Source organism: Lepus europaeus, chromosome 15 (assembly GCF_033115175.1).
Source record: "Lepus europaeus isolate LE1 chromosome 15, mLepTim1.pri, whole genome shotgun sequence".
NCBI classification, from domain to species: Eukaryota; Metazoa; Chordata; class Mammalia; order Lagomorpha; family Leporidae; genus Lepus; species Lepus europaeus.
Window position 1 is genome coordinate 34,036,717 of NC_084841.1, and position 20,288 is coordinate 34,057,004.

Here is a 20,288-nt window from a genome sequence, read left to right on the forward strand (position 1 = left end):
TGCTTTAGGCAGCTTCTGGCCACGCCCCTCTCTGAGTAGCTTTTAGCTGCACCATTGCACCAAATAGTAGGCTCTAAAGCGCCACAAAAGTTCAGGGATCACGCAAGAAACAACGTATTTCTTGGCTTCTGCACAGTCAATACTGCAGTTTGCACATAAGTAATTACAATTCAATTTCGACCGAGTTACCTAAATAAAACTCCAAAATTTGTACTTAGGATCTGGTGAAGAATACTTGTATATAATCCAGCTTAACAGTAAATAAAGGCTCAGTAAAACTTTTCTCTGATTAGATCATACTCTCAAAGTTAGCAAGGACAGGAGTTCAATCTTGGGTTTATATGTGTATTTCCAGAGAGTTGCACACGAAGAATTCTACATTTAGAAATGTTAAATGGATCAATTTTCCCATTCATTCTACCCACAGACTAAATTAATTCTATGACTGCTGACATAATGCACTTTCAGGAGGTAACAAAAAATTCTAAAAATGCTTATAAATAAAAAAAATGGTGGTAGATATTAGAGGAAATAAAAAGCAGCTTTTACCTTTTCTGTAATGATGCGGTTGACACATTGCTTTCCAGTCAGTGGTAAAGTACATTTCTCCATGATTTTATGTGCATTACCCTGTTTTCAAGTAGAAACATAAAAATAGTAGTTAAGGATTAATTCTTGGAATTGATATAACTATATGACGAACAGAAACGATCAGAGAAATTGTCTCCTAACTGTAAGCTGCTTTAAAGTCTTTGCACAGTTATGCTTTTATTCTCTTTCTGGAGGGAGCTTCTGGCCCTGAAATAACCAGGGGTAATGCCATGTGAACAGCCAGAGGCACTCATGATTTACTTGGGAAGCACCCTGACACAGATTTGCATTATGAGATCTGAAATCTCACTTCTCATAGTCTGCTTATTTCGTCCTTTCAAGGAACGGTCTTCTTGAAAACCATGAGAAGTTATCTGCCAAGGATAGGAAAGATTCAAGGAACACAGGTGAACACATGCAAGTCCTCTTTTAGAAAGTTTTTTGTTTTTTTTTTTTTTTTTTTTTTTTTTGTGGGGCTGGTGCTATGGTGTAGTAGGTAAAGCCGCCACCTGCAGTGCCGGCATCCCATGTGGGCGCCGGTCTGAGTCCCAGCTGCTTCACTTCGGATCCAGCTCTCTGCTATGGCCTAGGAAAGCAGAAGATGGCCCAAGTCCTTGGGCCCCTGCACTGTCTTGGGAGATCTCAAAGAAGCTCCTGGCTTTGGATTGGCCCAGCTCCAGCCATTGTAGCCATTTGGGGAGTGAACCAGCAGATGGAAAACCTCTCTCTCTCTCTGCCTCTGCCTCTGCCTTTCTGTAACTCTGCCTTTCAAACAAATAAGTCTTTTTTTAAAAAGGTTTTTTTTGTTTAAAAAATAACATAGGAGGTGACTGGCACGGTGGTGAATTTGCCACTTGGTGTGCCTGAATCAAGACCCTGCTATTTTGCTTCCCACCCAGTGTCCTGCACATGTGTACCCTGGGAGGTAGCAAGTGATGACTTAAATAGTTTGGTCCCTGCCATCCATGTGGTTCACCCAGATTGAGTTACTGGCTCCTGGTTTCAGCCTAGACCATCCCTGGCTGTAGTGGGCATTCACAGAGTGAACTAGCAGACATAAGATCCATCTCCATCTGTCTCTCTGCCTTTCAAATAAAAATAAATAAATAGAAATTAAAGTTCATATGCTTAAATCCAGGAAAAAAAGTAACACTGAATGAAAAAACAGCAACTACTTTCCTCACCCTTATACATGCTCTCAGCAGGAATCCATTCAAATGGTTTTAGCATTTTGGGGGGTATATTTCTGCATTTTCTTCTAAACTCTACATTTTACAATTTTTTCTCTATTTTCGTCTTCATTAGAAAGGCAGACAAAGCTCTTCTGTTGGTTCACTCTCCAGTGGTCTGCAACAGCCAGGGCTGGGTTAGGTCAAAGTAAGGAGTAAGGAACTCAACCCCAGTCTTTCCTGTGGTTGCAGGGACCCAACTACTTGAGCAATCCCAGAGTCTGCATAAGGCAGGAAGCTGGAATTGGAAGTGCAGCCAGTACTTGAGCCAAAGCACTCTGATATGGGATGCAGGTCTGAGTCACTGTGCCAAACACCTATCCCAACACTATTAAATGAATGGTACACATAATGTTTATCTTTTTAAAGTTTTTATTTGGTTGGTAGAGAAAATTCCCATCTGCTGGTTCACTGCCAAGTACCCACATTAGTTGGGCTCTGCCAAAGCTTGGAGGGAGCATGGGACTCAATCTGGATCTCCCACATGGGTGGTGGGATCCTAACTACTTGAGCCATCACCACTACCACCCATGATCTACATTAGCAGGAAGCTGGAGACAGGAGTATGAGCTAGGCACTGAACCCAAGCACTCCAATGTGGGACACAGGTGTCTTAATGCACGTATTAACTGCTAGGGCAATTCCAACCCCCACTTTCTTGATTACTCAATTTTGGACCTAATCCATTGATCTTTTATTATTATTGTGGCAAATGAAGACTTAATTCTTGTACGGCCTCTTCTCCCCACCCTCCCCTCCAGCTCACTCTATCATATTCAGTTCTCTCAGTATGGAATTTTTCAACTTGTAGTTAACTCAATGGTTAACATTTACTTCATTCAGATCTAAAAACTCCACTGTTGGTCTGTGTAATGTAGTATACATGATTCTATTCACTTTCTTATACAGCTATTTGCTCTTCTTGATGTTGGTCTGAGCTTCTGTTTAGTCATTAATAAAATGAGTGAGCTGCCTAAATCCACTTTTTCTCATATCTGTTTTTAGCCACAGTACCTTTCTTCAAACATAGGAAAAAAGGGAGATTAATAGTGGAATCCAAGTTTTCGCCCATTAATTCCCTCCCTCTCCCATCCACACTCCTCAGCCCAGCACTGAAGTGGCCTTTGAGCAGGTCTATGGAACACAGATGAAACGTGCGCTCTGATGATCAGAACCCTCATATCCTTTTCTTCTGCTTACAACTAAGCTCCTTTTTTAAAGTTTCAAGTACCAGGAGCCTACATTAATACTTAATGTAAGGTTGAAGGCTAACCTAGCATACTGATCTCTTAAAAATGGCAAAGTGCTTCTATTGTTTCCTTCTGGATCTAAATGAATCACATACGATGTCACCATCACCTTTGGTTATCTCAGTGTTTTACCTGTTTAAACATGCACCTGCTACCTTGTCTATATGTCTTTCTACATAGGTGTTAGATTAAGTATATGGTCAGAGGCAATGAGTTTCAGATAATTGGGTTGTTATGAAGAAGACTTTACTCCTTGTGATAGCCTGCCAACTTGGAAATTCACTGGGAATTAAAAGTTTTTTTGTGTTCTATGGCAATGCAAAGCACAGAAGGCATTCAGTGGGTTTTGAACAACTACATGAACGAATGGATAGATAGGAAGAGATAGAGGAATCCACTGGGAATCTTGGATGGATTTCAAAAAGACTAAACTGTTGCCTTATGCACTCAAACTTAATGCTAAATATATATAAAATTGATAGATATTATACCTTTCACAATAAGTTACATATTTCTGGATCTTGCCATACAAGAAAATTTATAGCTATAGAAAGAAAATGTCATTTTCACTTCTATTTTCCTTTTAAGATAAGTTTTGCAATTGTCACAGACGCTAAACAGCTAAAATTAATGATGAATATTTGAACTTCTATAGCTGTCAGGTATCCTTACATTTAATATAACTCATATAAGGCATGTCACAATGAATTCTGGGCCTGACTTCAAACAAAGCCTCTGTGGGCCTCTGAAGAACATTTTCTGCAGGGAAGTCTTACTTTGTTCTCATTATTTGAGCAAGACCAGCATCTCGTGTGAAAGCAACCGCTTGGATTTTAGTGAACCACCAACTCCATTTTAGGAGGACTTGGGGATTTCAGTGGAGAGAATCACGCCCCATCAATAAAGATCTCTTCTGGATCACTTTCTGAATAACAGGACTGCATACTGTTGAAGAGTGAGGACTGAGGCCAAAGGTCATGAAACCTGGTCCTGTTCCACACCATCTGTGTGAGATGCATGTGTGTGTTTCCATCCACCTTGCCTCACACGGTCATTGTAGGGCTTACATGAGGCACAAGTGTCCAGCACTTAACAGGCACTTGATAAATGTTAGCTGCTACTGTTTATGCGTTCTTTACCATTTCTATAACCTACCAGGGGATTCTTAGAGTGTTTACGTTCCGTTATAATGTGCGACATAGAGTTATGCAGAGAACAGCCTAAACACAATTCCCGATATCCATAAAACTAACAAAAACACAGCTCATATTTGGAGGCAAGCCGTTTGGCTGGCTTAGGAAACTGGCACCAACTGTCTTCTTGCAGGCAGAATGACACAGCTAGATGGTTCCATTCACTTTTACCTCCAAGACATAACACAGATCACAGAAAAAGAGAAAATGAGATGCAAAGAGATTAAAAACTGTCACAATTTCAATATTCAACAAAAGGTTAGCCATGAAGCCAAAATATGACTAACGCCTACTTTAGCACTCTATTCTAACCATGCTGGGCTGAGTCTGACAGGGTGGTAATGGCAGCTGCATATATTAGTGATTCACAAAGGAGGAACAATTGCTGAGTTTTTAGTACTTAAAAATAAATCCTAATAGAGAGATGCAATATAGTGTGGCAGCCAGGAACACTATATTAAGAGGCCAAAGATGAGGTGGGTTTTTAGTCTTAGCTTTGCCATTTAATAGTTACTTGTTTCTTCAAATTCTTTAAAGGGCAGTTTTCAATTTCCTTGGCCTGCTGACCTGATGACTGTTAGGAATCAAATGAAAGGTTCTGAAGGCGCAGTACACCAGGTGGGTTGAATCCATGTACAGACATGCAGAGTTATGGGGCGTGTGCATGCTTCTCTCTATGCTGCTTTCTCCCCTACCCCAGGAAGGTCAGAAAGGCAATGCTAAAAATGCGCTGAGTGGTCCTGCGGGTGCCCAGCTTAACTATACTCCCATTTGTCTAATTCATCGCAAGCTCAGTGAGTACCTAAATCCCTTTCCCTCCAGCTCCCCTAGTTTTTCTCTCCTTCATTACCTAGAGGTCTCAATCAAGACTTTGGGTAATAAATCCTTTTCTTTTTAAATGACTTAGGGCCCTAGCACTTTCTATTACTTTCTTTGTAGTGATCTCTCTCTAATGTTTTTGATGTCTGAATGAAGTCTGGGGCCCAAATTCTGTAGAAATCACTCAAGTCAAATGATAATAAGTCCCCTTGCTGTAACAATATGTTTTATGTTATCACATTGAACTTAATATGAGATAACAAGCTCTCTTTTTTTCACAACAGAATGACTTTTGGATTTGATGCCAACATTTAATTCACCTGAAGCAACTGAGCTTTTCTTAAAGATTTTGCTTTACACAAGTAAAACTTATTTTATACTCATCTTTTCTGTTAAGTGCTTCTTATGTGTAGCTGAAATACATACATGTTTATACGTATTTTCCCCCTTGGGGACACCTTCTTTGGAACATCTGTAATGATCAACTGCAAAAAACGCACAATTTCTAGGAATTGATTATTTCTAATAGGAACAAGTCATTAAGCTTTTGCTCATGCCACTTGCTACCTGGAATATGCACTCGTCATCTCAGATTCAAATGGCAACACCTTCAGGACTTGGCTCAGGGAGAAGGGGACATTGGTGAAAGTCTATCTGGAACGCCCACTCCAGGGTTTCAGGAGTTTCTCTGGTCTGATGGTCCTTCTGAGTGCTCCTGTACAATGCATGAAACTGTTGACCTTCTACCCCTCCCCCTAGAGTCTGAGCTCACTATTGCTGAAACCATTCTTCTTTGTCTACAGCAATGAGAACAGCACCAGGAATACAGTGGTGATCCATAAATGCCATCTGAATATAATATTTCAGATTGAAGGAACTGTGAATACCATGTAATTACGTATTTATGGACCACCAGAAGGTACGTTCTGCTTTTCAGATATCTAGCTGTACATTCCCAGCATCTCTGAGCTCACTAGGAGAAGCACAGCTAGCAGATGTATGTGAACCAGCTTACAAGACTCTGAGGAGATAGACAAAGGATGTCCAAAAAGGCAAGTAGATTCCTCAGTGAGGACATACTCACATTAACTAGAAAGAGCAACACAGTCAATTACAGTTATTCTGCCTCTTCTGTCTGCTCCCTCTCTAAAGCTTCAAGGTTTGCCATAATCTGCCAAAAAAGTAGGCTACAAGTGCTGAACCTGGCTAGAAAATATCTAACATTTTGGTGGCACAAGGAAGCCTTGTAGGACTTGCTAAAATGTCATGTAGGAGCTAGACTGTCTCCAACCGGGGCCCTTTCTTCTTCTCATTTATCTCAATGCGTAAGTGAAATATTTCACACACACACACACACACACACAGACTGCGTTGAGGACAATCTATTACAGAAGCATGACTGTCACCGTGATGATTGATGTAGTGCATAGAAAACAAGAACAGGATTTGTTAAAGGAGGAAGATCGAAGTACACGGAATGAAAGGACAAGATGAGATTGCTCACACACGGAATTTATCCCTCATGGGATATTTTTGGTCCTTACGCTGCACCTGCTCAGTAGGGATTCCAACAATCCACATAGAACTTCAGGGGAGAAACTCGGCTAACTTGGAAGAGAACATCTGCTATTACAAATGACTGTTACATGTGGATGTATTGACAGTTTGTGGTCATAGTGAAAGATGAGCCCCATCAGACAAGAGATAACAAGCCACTCCCCAGAAAATGGCCTGCAGGGTTTTGAGATCTTAGAAGGCCCCCCCTTTTTTTTGACAGGCAGAGTTAGACAGTGAGAGACAGACAGAAAGGTCTGTCTTCTGTTGGTTCACCCCCCCCCCCCCCAAATGGCCACTACAGCTGGTGTGCTGCGCAGATCTGAAGCCAGGAGCCAAGTGCTTCCTCCTGGTCTCCCATGGCCCCCTTTTTATCAACACAATGCAAAAATCACAATCAAGGCTGAACTTTTGTTTTACTGCATCCTCTGAGCTCACCCTCCAGCTGGCAAAGCCCAGGAATGAGTAGGAATTATTTTCTTTTCATTTATGAATTGTTCTGCCTCAGACAGCTTTTCTCAGTACTAGTTTTTCTCTCCATCTTAATGTAGTGCTTGAGCATCACATTTTTAAAGTAAATTCCGTAAGACACTTTTAAAAGCTTTATTGATTATTGCACTATGTTCTGCCTCCCATCCCCACCCCGGCACACACATATACACACACACACATTGTAACAGGTATTTGCAGGCATTTCCATCATAAGGGAGAACTAAAAAAGGTATAAGCCATGTATTTAAAGGTGATTTTTTTTCCAAACAGGCTCTGGCCACTACATAGACTAATTAATAAACTATTAAAAAAGATATGCGTTTATGAATGGGAAAAAAAGCAGCTAAAACTATTATTATGAATTATCCTGACAAAGAAATTATTTAGGATACTTTTCAACATTGCTGAAAATTATTTCAAGAATATTCCAAAGAAATGATTTGTTGGCTTTCATAAATGCATTTGGTCTGAAATAGGATTAATAAACATTTACTTTTCATAACCCCCACACACACAAAATAAAGAGAAAATGAAGTAACTTGGATTCTATGTCAAAATCTGGAATGCTATCAAACACAGATGGAACTAAATCAGAAAATGATTCACAAAGATTTATTCTCAACTTTATAACAATATAATTATGATTCTTTTCATACCTTCAGAATCCAGACCTCCTACTGGAATAAAAATAAAAAGCTAAACCTGTTTTAGAAATAGAGCTCTCATTTATGTTCTCAAAAATAGACACTCAAGCTTTGCTTATTTCCAATAAGTGACAACTATGACTGAATTTCTTTGCTTTTCTGCTTTGAAAGTTACGCTCTTAGGAATCCATTTCTAGTAGGCAATATTGAAGACACAACATGTTCTTTCTGTTGTTAGTGGTTGTGATAATTACCAGAAACAATTTACCAAAAGGATAAGACCTATCTCATAAGAGTATTAGAATGATCAAATGAAGACAGTAAACATAATAGCTTGGCAAAGGTTGAAAGTGCACTATATGTTCAAAGTACCATTATCACTGGAAGAAATTAATTCAGCAAGTATCAAGCAGGCCCTAATGCACATAGACACAGTATCACTCAGTGCCTAGACTCCCTACACTGGCGGAACCTGCATTCCAGTGAAGAAGATGGATGGAGGATTTTCAGAAGCTGGAGGCTTCTATTTCATTTAACAGGGTTGTTGCAGAAAGTGTCTTTGGTATTTTGAGCCCGATTGAAGTGAAGGTGTGATTATCTGGCGAGAGGCAACGACACACAGAATAATAAGTGGAAAGGCCCTGAAGCGCAGCAGTATTTAGAATGTTCCTGGAAATGAGGCTACAGCTAAATGGGAGCTGAGTTGATAAACCATGTAAAGTGTAGAGACATGGTAAAGACTTTGAACTTGGATCTTAGGTAGAGGGGAAGCCACTGAGGGTTTCTGAATAGAGGAAGAAGTGACATGATCCCATATTCATTTTCAAAAAGCCACTCTGGCCACCATGTAAAGAGACTTTGTATATATACACATATGTACGTGTGTATTTTTTCCACCTAGCTCCTTTCCCTTTGCTTTCTGACAATAGGGCTCCAAGTGTCAATCCCTCACCACAGACACCACTATCTTCTTCAACCCCAGGGTCTGTTCCCTCATTCATTGGACACTGTAGTCCCATCAAACCCTGCTCCAGCCTTTAGATCTCCCTGCATCTCATGGGAAGCTTCTTTCTTGCTCTCCCACCTGGAAGTGGGTACTTGATTCTGCACACTTGGAATTGTATACACTTTTCTATCTTAGTGATTGCTATGACTTTATTCCCATGAGACTCTGAGCTGAGTAAAGGAAAGTGTCATTTCTATTTCCTCAGACCCTACCTATCACAGTGGCTGGCACATAGTAGGTTTGACAATAAACAAGTGACCCCTGCAAAAGCAGGTTAACAACACATCATATAAAGTAAATCTACAAAATGGCAAGATAAAGTATCAGGAGCAGGTGTTGTGGTACAGAGGGTTAAGTCACCACTTGGGACACCCATAATCCCATGTCAGAGTGTCTGGGATTGGCTCCTTTGTGCCCCATTAAGCTTGCTGGCAATGTGCCTGGAAAGAAAATGTTGATCCAGGTACATGGGTTCCTGCCACCCATGTGGGAACATCTGGAGATGGAGTTCTGGGCTCCTGCCTTTAGCCAAGCCCATCCTGGGCATTTGGGAAATGAACCAGACAATGGAAGATCTCTCTGTCTCTCCCTTTCTCTGTCACTATGTCTTGCAAGTAAGTCTTCAATATAAAGCATAAAAGAATATTCATTTGCTTACTTAAAATATATAAAGGGTAGAAGGCGCTAAACTAGCAAATTCAGAAAACACTGGTTCATTTATCTGTGATCTTGTAGAGGTCAGAGTTAGCCCGATGAAAAGAGTGAGGGAACAAAATGTAGAAACCCGACAGAACAGGACCACCACGATGTGTTTCTGGAGATCCCAGCAGAACTGAAGTCCTACAGGCAAGGATGAGGAAGCTGCTGTGGAGATGATGGCAATAGGCAGGTGGGGAAAGGCAGACCAAGTAGTGTTGACTGCAGTACAGGATTTTAAATAGGAACAACTCAACCTAGCTTTTGTTTCAGACAGGTCCCTTTGGCAGGGGTGTGCTTGGTTACCAGGAAGAGGGTCACTGAGCAGCAGGGGATCTTCAGGACACTGCAACAGTGATCTATGCAGATGGGGCAATAGAGTGCTGGGATACAGTAGATGCAGTGCTTGATGGGGACTGGAGGAGGGAGCAGAACATGGCACCCTTGGTGTTTTGAGACAGGCTGGGAAATCATCACTTCCCCCAGTAGGGTATTTAGGCAAAATATTGATGGTTTCACTGGTGAACGTGTTGCAGCTGAGGTGGTTGTGGTAAACCAGGTGGAGTTGTCCATTAGGGAGTTAGGAACACAGATCTCGAGCTCATTGGAGCATTCCAGTGTGGAAAAAAGGATTAAAGAGATAAAGAGTAAAAAATAAATGGTGCCAAAAATGGATTCGGAGCCTAAAGAGGGTAGAGAGGAGAAGTGTAAAGGGCCAAGGATGGATTTTGAGGAGTCCTGGGGGGAAACTTACAAGGAAAGGACCACTTCAAGGGGGTGATGCCAGCACACCATGTGGGTACCAGTTTGAGTCCTGGCTTCTCCACTTCCAGCTCCCTGTTAACAGCCTGGGAAAAGCAGCAGAAGATGGCTTAAGTGGTTGGGCCACTGCACTCCTGTGGGAGACCTGGAAGAAGCTCCTGGCTTCTGTCAATTGCGGAGTGAACCAGCAGAAAGAAGATGTCGCTGTGTCTCTCCCTCCATCTCTGTAACACTTGCTTTCATTTTTTAAAAAAATTTCTCCTGCCCCAAGCCAGGCAGCAGTGATGCACGCATGAGCAAGGGAGCCTAGGAACTGCAGTCCATCACTCGGCTACTATGCCGTCCAGATAAAATCTGGAGGGTTCTAGTGCAAGCCAGAAGAAAGGGAAGAAGTCCTAGGGGGCACAGTTAAGGTCTGAGGTTGTTTCTCTTAAGCACTTTGCTGCTATCTGTATTACTACAGTAAGGAGCGCTCTGGCTGGCGGAAATGAATAAAGAGATGCAGGTGACCCTGAATCCTGGAGCTCCCCGGAAAGGGCAGATGTGGGTGGAAGCTGCTGCTCTTTCGGGAGGATGCCTCATGACATATGGGGTATGTGGAACACATGCCAGTCCACAATGAATCAGACAGCACCTTACCTAGAGGAGCCCCTCACCTGTCTACATCCAATTCTCACTGCAGAACGCCACTCGGAGGTTGAGACTGTACGGTGCCAAGCACAGCACGTCCACCTGGTGAAGACTCAAACGTTTGTAGCTTTCCTTCCTTGTCTTCCCATTTTTAGAGGACAGAAGATGGGGCATGCAAGAAGCTTAACAAGGACGGTGGCTGGACACCAAGAGCTGTCCCCTACTTCACAATTCTGCCCAGAACCCTGACCTCTAGACGTCAGTGAAGATGGTGTTGTAATGACAGCCTGCCACTTGTCCTACATGTGTCTCGAGGTGGACTGAAGGCCAGTTACTTGCGAGCACCATCAGCAGTGAGGTCTCTGGGTCCAGAAGTGGCTGACCGCCAAGGCTTGTAAGGAAACAGTTTCCTTTGAGGGATGCAAACAACAACAACAAAAGCATGTTTCATAAAGGTCAGAAAATGCTGCATTTACACACAGATTGCATATATAAACTTACCAAGGAGAAAAAGAAGTAAAAATAAAGCCTCGCCTGAAAGCCAGGAGACAGCTCCCCAAACTTGCAGGAAAAACATTTAGAAGCACAAGAAGACGATTATATTTTACTCAGGTTTTAAACTTTCGTTGCAAACCTTTCACTCCCTTGTCTTACAAAACTCTAGGGATTAATCCCTTAGGCTGTTTACCTAATCATAAGACAGTAAAAGTTACCTGGAGAGTCTAAAAGAATATTCTGATCAGCAACTGGAAAGAACAATTTAAAAGCAACTTAAGAGCAAAAGGTTCAGGAAAGAAGTGACAGGGACCACACATTCCTGAGCAGGGCCACTGAGGCTGAGTCCCATGAAAAGTAGAGTAGCAAACACTCTGGGACCACAGGTAAAATGAGAAAGCAGTGAGAAACTCTCTGGGTTAGTTGTCAAGGGTATCTATTAAGTATGAACAGATCATTAACACGTTCATCACACTTTTTGAAAAATGTGTTTGTGCCGAGCTTCCATCTCCTTGGTTAAATTTATTTCAAGGTATTTACATTTTTTGTAGCTATTGTGAATGGGACTTATTTTAGAAGTTCTTTCTCAGGGGCTTGCACTGTGGTGTGGTGGGTAAAGCCGCTGCCTGCAGTGCTGGCATCTCATATCGGTGCTGGTTCTAGTCCCAGCTGCTCCACTTCTGATCCAGCTCTCTGCTATGGCATAGGAAAGCAGTGGAAGATGGTCCAAGTCCTTGGGCCCCTGCACTTTCATAGGAGACCCATAAGAAGTTCCTGGTTTCTGGCTTTGGATAAGACCAGCTTAGGCAGTTGTAGCCCCATTTGGGGAGTGAACCAGCAGATGGCAGGTCTCTCGGTCTCTTCTTCCAGGCCTCCCACGTGGGTGCAGGGGCCCAAATGTGTGGCCATCTTCCATTTCTTTCCCAGGCCATAGCAGAGAGCTGTATTGGAAGTTGAGCAGCCGAGATTCAAACTGGTGCCCTTATGGGATGCCAGCACTGCAGGTTCAGCTTTATCCACTATACCATGGCACTGGACCCTCAACTTAACACTTTTTTTTTTTTTTTTGGACAGGCAGAGTGGGCAGTGAGAGAGAGAGAGAGACAGAGAGAAAGGTCTCCATTTTTCCATTGGTTCGCCCTCCAATGGCCACTGCGGCCAGTGCGCTGTGCTGATCTGAAGCCAGGAGCCAGGTACTTCTGGTCTCCCATGCGGTGCAGGGCCCAAGCACTTGGGCCATCCTCCACTGCACTTCCAGGCCACAGCAGAGAGCTGGACTGGAAGAGGGGCAACCGGGACAGAATCCAGTGCCCCGACCAGGACTAGAACCCGGTGTGCTGGCGCCACAGGCGGAGGATTAGCCTATTGAGCCGTGGCACTGGCCTTAACACTGCTTTTGATCACATAAGTTTTGATACATCATGTTGTCATCTTCATTTGTTTCAAAATATATAAGAAATAGAACACACACAAAAAAACTGAAAAATCTTCCATGTTCATGGATTGCAGAATTAGTATCATCAAAATGTCCATACTACCCAAAGCAATTGATAGATTCAATGTGATCCTATTCAAAATACCACCAACATTCTTCTTAGATCTAGAAAAAAGTGATGCTAAAATTCATATGGAAACAGGAGAGACCCCAAATAGCTGAAGCATTTTTATACAGCAAAATCAAAGCCAGAAGCATCACAATACAAGATTAGAAGACATGCTACAGGGCAGTTGTAGCCATTGGGGTGTGAAAATATTACCAAATGAAATGGGAATATTTGACAAGTGGTTCAAGTACCATTTCTGTTTCTTTTAGCAAACCTTGTACAGATGGCAACTGTATCCTGATATTTCCAAAATAAACCAGATTTTGAAACTGGAATAATTACACACACACACACACATATACATGTATATATATATATATATATATATATATATATATATATATGTATATATAATTACTGGGGCCAGCATTGTGGCACTGGCTGCTCTACTTCTAATCCAGCTCCCTGCTAATGGTCTAGGAAAAGCAGTGGAAGAGGGCCAAGTGCTTGGGCCCCTGCCATTCACATGAAAACATACAAGAAGCTCCTGGCTTTGGCCTGGCCCAGCCCAGGTCATTACACCCACGTGGGGAGTGAATGAGCAAATGGAAAATCAATCTCTCTCTCTCTTTCTCTCTCTCTTCCCTCTCCCCCCCCTCTTTCTGTAACTCTTTCAGATAAGTAAATCTTTAAAAATATATAATTTGGGGGCCGGTGCTGTGGCACAGTAGGTTAAAGCCCTGGCCTGAAGCGCCAGCATCCCCTATGGGCACCAGTTCTCTGGCTGCTCCTCTTCCGATCCAGCTCTCTGCTATGGCCTGGGAAAGCAGTAGAAGATGGCCCAAGTGGGAGACATGGAAGAAGCTCCTGGCTCCTGGCTTCAGATCGGTGCATCTCCAGCCATTGTGGCCATCTGGGGAATGAACCAGCAGATGGAAGCTCTCTCTCTCTCTCTCTGTCTACCTCTCTCTGTAACTCTTTCAAATAAATAAAATAAATCTTTAAAAATATATATATTTCTTATCTGAGAATATATGCACCCATCAGCTGGTTCACCCCCAAATGTGCAAGAACCTGGAACTGAATCTGGGTGTCCCACATGGGTGGTAGCAACCAAGGTAATTGAGCCATCACTATTGCCTCTCAGGGCATGTAACAGTAGGAAACTGGAATCAGGAACAGAACCAGGACTCAAGTCCAGGCGCTCCATATGAGATGCAAATATGCCAAGCAGCATTTTAACTTGCATTAAATGTGTGACCCAGTAGAGAAAAATACCTAATGTTAATGCTCATCTAAAATTCAATGTTAATTTCCCCACTTAGAGAATAAAAAAAAATAAGGCAAAAAAAATAATCTTGTGCCTGTGGAAAGCTTAGAGATTTCTAATGGGAAGTTTGAGGCATCATTTGTTTTCCTCTATCAGAAATTCCAGCTGAGGAGAAAGAAAAGACTTTGGAAGAAAAGAGAATTTGCTAAATACAGGCCTAATGTTTTGAAAATGAATACACAAAAATAATCCAAAATAAAAGTCAGACTTCAGTGCCTATGCGTCAACATTAGAGTAGCAACAAAAACAAAGTTGGAAAGAGTTTTCTCCAAATAGACATTATGTTCCAGAAAAAAATGCATTTGATTTGCATGCTTGGCAATATTTTGCCTCTGAAATGAAGTATTTTGGATGCTTTCACAGGCATCTCTTACATGTCACCTGGGTTGGTCCCATTTCTATTATTCCATATTCATGCACCACTGCTCACTTCCCACTGTTTACTAAACAATTTATGATCATTCATATTCATTGCAGTTTTCACAACCAAACCATTTCACGGCACACATCACTCTGTAACAGAACTCCCCAGTGGAAACAAGGGAGGTGCGAATCTTCCAGCTCTACGCTCTTATATAATGCTGCATCACTAAATATAACAGGGCAAACGTACTACCATTTCCATGCAGACTGCAGGTCTGTCTCAAACTAAGGACAGTTGATCCTGCTTTAAAACTAAGAATGATAAAGAATAAAAGAGAATGAACAAAAGGCAGAGAAAATGAAGAATGTCTCACTCAATTTTAACTTTTCAAATTAGCAGAAGTCAATGGATTGAGGTCAGGAAAGAGATTAAGCTCACTTGGTTCAGAGACACTGCATGCGGAACTACAATGTTACAGATTTAAGATTGGGCTGTAAAGTCAGAGACACCCAGGTCCAATTTCAGTTCCACTAGTTTCGTGATTTCAAGCAAGTTACTTAACCTCTCTGAAGCTCTGTATCTGGAAACCAACCTCATGGGTTTTTACACATGAACATACCCAGGTGCTTAGTGTGCTGTTAGCACACAGTAACAGCTCAATAAATGGTAGGTATAATTATAAGATGAAAGAAGAGGAACAGAAATTAGATTGAACATGAGATCAATGATGTTTGTCAGTTTTGGTCATTGCCAAATTCTAGCAGAACCTAGCACAAAATGAGCACTCAACAAATATTTGATGATGCACCAAAATAGAAGTCCACTTTTCAGAATAAAGACACTTGCAATTACCAAGTCTACCAATTTCTAACACTTTTCTGGAAATGACAACTCACAGCCTTGGTAAGAAAGAGGCCATGTTATTAATCTTAAAATGGCTATAGTTAAAACTGACACTCTGTTGAGTTTTTCATGTTGCACAACCACTATGCTCATCTCTAATCCTGAATCAATACACCTGTGGTGACCTCTTATCATTGCCTGTGGACACATTGGAACTTTCACTTGTATATGTAGGCAAAAATGAAAAACACATCCTGGTGATTGGCTTCTCTCAGAGTTAAGTAACGATTTAGCCAGGTAATAATAAGTAACTGCCTTTATTGGTTATCTTTCTCCCTAAAATAATAAAAATGCCATCACTTTGAGCCAGAGAAATCAATAAAAACCACAGTTAGGTAGCCTAAAATACTAAATTTCAGTATGTTATTAATTTCCAAAAGCAGTATTTGGTAAGCAGTGTACACATTACCTTTGCCGAATGCTCCATGGTGACCACCACTTTGGTTTTGGCACTGGACACCAAATCCATAGCGCCTCCCATTCCTTTCACCATCTTCCCCTAAAAAGAAACAATAGAAAAGAAGCTGTCTATAGTTTGCTTCTTTAGTATGTGGTAGAATAAAATCAGCTGGTAAAAATAAGCCCCTGAGATAATTAACAAGAAAAACTCACTGCCTTCACAGCTTAATATTCAAAGTTTTACAATTGAATATTTTGTGTTATAGAACAATCTGTTATTCTATTTTATTAATAGAACAACCTATTGTATAATTGGAGGATGAAGTTTGGAATGATGTCACTTTTATTAAGTGGGGCTCATCTGGTTTTGTTGATGATATATTTGCAATAAGACAACCAGTGGGTAAAAAAAATTAAGGACCTTTCCAGAGTTCTGGTACATTACTCCTATTTCAAAAATATTAGATTAAACCAAAACACCTCTGACATCCACTCCTTTCTTTTTAAACACATGATTGGCACCACTGAGTCTTAATCACACACAACCTAAAGTACTCTCTTGGAATCCTATGGAATAAAAGGCCATTAGGTGGTAGACTAAGGCATGAATGGTGCTCTTCTAGTAATGATTAATATGAAAGGTGGATCTGTCTCTACAACACTTGGCATTGAACTTGCTCTTAGAAAAATAAAATGAAAAACATTCCTGTTAAGCAAAAGCAGAAAACAGACACAGATTTCAGGATTCTTTCAATAGTCTCATTCTATTTTGGCTCAGCTGTCCATTATCTCATTCATTATACACTTACCAACCACCTTCTATGCTCCACATACACTCAAAAATTCTTTCTACTCTGTCTCCTAGTTACAGAGTTTTAGAAAAAGCAAATGCTTCCAGAGATGATGAAATAAATTCTTACTAAAGTATATTGAAGGGAAATGTCTTCTAACATTACAATCTCCTAAAAGTTTATTTTTTTAACCAAAGTCTTCTTGCTTATTTGACAGTAAAGTCTTAAAGGGTTCTCACCTTCCTTCCCATAAATTCAGAGCTATAATAGATTAGGAAATACATCTTTAAAAGCAAGCTTTAAAACATGATCTTGTATCCCATGATTTCAGAGACAGTTTAGAGGTCAATGCAAAAGAGCATGAACATTAATTAGACAAGTGGTTTAGCAAAGGAGCAAGTAGCCACGATGTCTTTGTGGTCTGGAGCCTAGCACTGGATGAAACAGGATGCAGCTGGCAATCCTTGAGAGGTGGGGGTGCAGGCCGTGAGGAGTGGAGAGAACAGAATGAGCCTGGTTTCAGAAGTGAAAGTTTATACAGAAGCAGAATATCCATGTGAAAATGAGCAATTTTAAACTTCTCTAAACAATGTCTGTCTTTAGTCAACTGCAACTGCAATCATTTGGGCACTACGTCACAGTATTTCTGCAGAGAACATTGACATCTTTATGATACAAATAAGTCAGACAGAGACAATGAATGTCTATCATAAACTTCAATACCAAATTTTGAGATTTTTTAGGGCATCAAAAGACATTCAACAATTCCATTATAAAATATCTCAACCTGTAATACTAAGAATATCCAGCCAGCCTCAGCTTCCACACACACACACACACACACACAGTCCTGGTGCAGACTCTACAGAGGTTAATGAACATGTTAAACGTTCCCTGATTCAGAATATACCATATGCAAATCTTGCCCCCTACAACATAGTGATTACATAGCTAAAAAATTATGACAGCCTGTAACAGGAAGCTTGTCTGATTTAGGTGAATCTGATGCAAAAATTTTAAATCACTGTAAGTTAAGAAATATTTATACAGCACCCACTAGACACAAAACATTGTGCTGGCAGGAATATGAAGCACTGTAAAACATGATAGAAAAACTACTTTCTTTGTGTTAAAATAACATCCTTGCATGTCTTAATATAAATGAAAAGCCTTCATCACTCAAAGTTTCAAGTGGTTTTATGTCTTATCTCCACACTGCACATAATGTAAGTTCCAAAGCACAATGTTGATACCCAGATGTGTGTTTCCAAGAGTGACAAATGCATAGGATTGGGTGCAGAACACAGAAGATCTATTCTGTAAACCCACTATGAGGCAGGGACAAAACACCAAAAGTGTGTTGATTTATATCTTCATTCAGTGAATTTACTGAGTGTTGAGTATAAACTTGGCACAATACTGGGTGCTGTTTTCAAGGATTATCAAAACATGGTTCTTTTCTTCAAAAAGCTTATTGTATGGGGAAGAAAAATATGCATATATAATAAAATAACCAAATTTCTTTCCTCTACAACAGGTATTCCCCATTTTTCCTTCATCTCCTTCATCATTCATCTCCTTCATCATAATATGACCACAATGGATCAACTTCTCCCTCCCTTCCTCTTCTGTTCCCCCAGCTCCCCCCTTCTCCTCCTCTCCTTCCCTCCCCCTTCTCCCTCCTCTTCTTCCTCTCTCCCTCCTCTTCCCCTTCTCCCTTTCCCTTTCCCTCTCCCTCTCCACTAGAAGTATGTGGATGAGCAAATGGATGAGTGAATTAAACTATATAGATATGTTCTAGCTCTAGAGGAACATTGAGGAAGCAACAGCTAACTGTGCCTGGGGAAGCAAGAATAGAAGGAAGAGCCCCCGGGGGGATTTCCAGGTAGCTTGCCAGGTGGGGAGAGCAATACTGCAAAATGGAAGAGCAACTGTCTCCTGAGAGAAATCTTTTTAACAGCTCAACAGGGAAACCTTCAAATACATGTTTTTCCTACTCTTTTAGTATGTTCATTATATTGGAAAAAGAAAAGGTTTCTTCCATTTCAATTCCCAAAGGATTTCCAAAACACAATCAATTACTAAAGGAAGACAAGTAGTTCTGTCCACAACAACAGACAAAAGCAGTGTTATACAGAGTACACTCTCTGATAAGAGTAGGAAATTCATCATCAGCCTTCGTGCCCCCTTAGCAGGCATTCTTTAGGGATCTCACTGCTAGAATTGCCCGGCTCTCTACTGCAGTGAGAAGCGGTCATGTGTCTATGTTCCAGACTGTGTTAGAAAGGAATATGATTGTGATTTCTCAAGCTCTGATTCATAAGAATCACATGAAACCCTTCATGCTCTTTCACCTTCTGTAATCTAGATGTCAACATCCAAGGTGACTTTAAAGATAGCTGAGTTTCTCTCAGCCTGGGTCTTTAAATAACCACGTGTAGCAGAGCTCAGGTATTTGGATCTACATTGAACTATTCAATGTGAATGATAAACAAACATATAGCATGCCATGCCACTTTTAATTGGAAGAATTGTGTATTGCAGCAGCTAGTGTGACCAATGATTTGGAATTCAACTGAGTGATATGGAAGGGAGATAATTCAACTGAGAGGAGATGGAAGGGTTGAGAACTAACCACTACAGCTGTAAAACAGAGAAGATATTGGGGCAAAAGGATACTTTCCTGTTGCTCCTTGAGGTTGGTGTAAATATTGTGCTAGGCACTATAATACATATTCCTACCTAAATGTCCATCACCCACTCAACATTTTGCAGAAGTACAATATATTTGCTAAGTAAATGAATGAGAGAGGGAGCAGGGTCCTTTTAAGAAGCTGAGAGAGCACTACAAGTTAAAGGAACAACTCAAACAGATACAGACATGACAACCATCTTTATCTTCCTCCCCCAAATTCAACATCCCATTCAACAGGCAAAACAAGAAGCTGATAAAATAGGGAGATTACAGAGCTATACCTTTAAATAAGACACAAGGGGGGTCATGATACAGGGGAAAATGGGCCTATAATGGAAGAGAGCTTCTAGGCCAGGGTGACACAAAGTAAGGCTTTCTTTAAAAATCTCATCCGAAAACACATTTCTTGAATGGTGCAACTTTAGTTCTGAAATGTATTCTGTCTAACATAATGAAGAGATGATTGCTGGATGCGCATTTCACAGTCAGCTAATCTCTTTTGCAGGAAAGGATTGACCCTGGTATCAAGTATGAGATGAATACTGCAATAAAATGAGAAACACTGCCTGCTCCATGAAGACACAGTCACACAACTTTTCCAAAATGACACTGATTCAAGTATTACCCTCAACTCACAAATATGTATTCAAGTATTACCTTCAACTCACAAATATGCATGCTGGGTTTATTGTAAACCAAAAACCAACATGAGTATTAGAAATAAAAGGTGAATACAATTATCCACTGTTTTCCTAGAAAATAGATTTAAATTAAAATCAGTATTTTCAAAATATGCACCTGCTTTGATCCTATTTCCTAATACCAGAATTTTAAATAAAGGAAAAGAAAAACTCTTAAGGCAATAGCATTAAAAACCTCAACACATCAAAGTGCAAATATT

General features: G+C 40.8%; 1 protein-coding gene across 1 annotated transcript in view; it reads right to left on the minus strand.

Moving 5' to 3' along the window:
* The window catches only part of OXCT1 (3-oxoacid CoA-transferase 1), a 153,815-nt gene that overhangs the window by 15,771 nt on the left and 117,756 nt on the right, over nucleotides 1-20,288 (minus strand). The window contains exons 14-15 of the mRNA XM_062212015.1: nucleotides 15,912-16,001; nucleotides 550-630 (exon numbers count right to left, since the gene is read on the minus strand). Coding sequence (XP_062067999.1) covers nucleotides 550-630; nucleotides 15,912-16,001 — 171 coding nt within the window. The remainder of the gene's footprint in view (nucleotides 1-549; nucleotides 631-15,911; nucleotides 16,002-20,288) is intronic.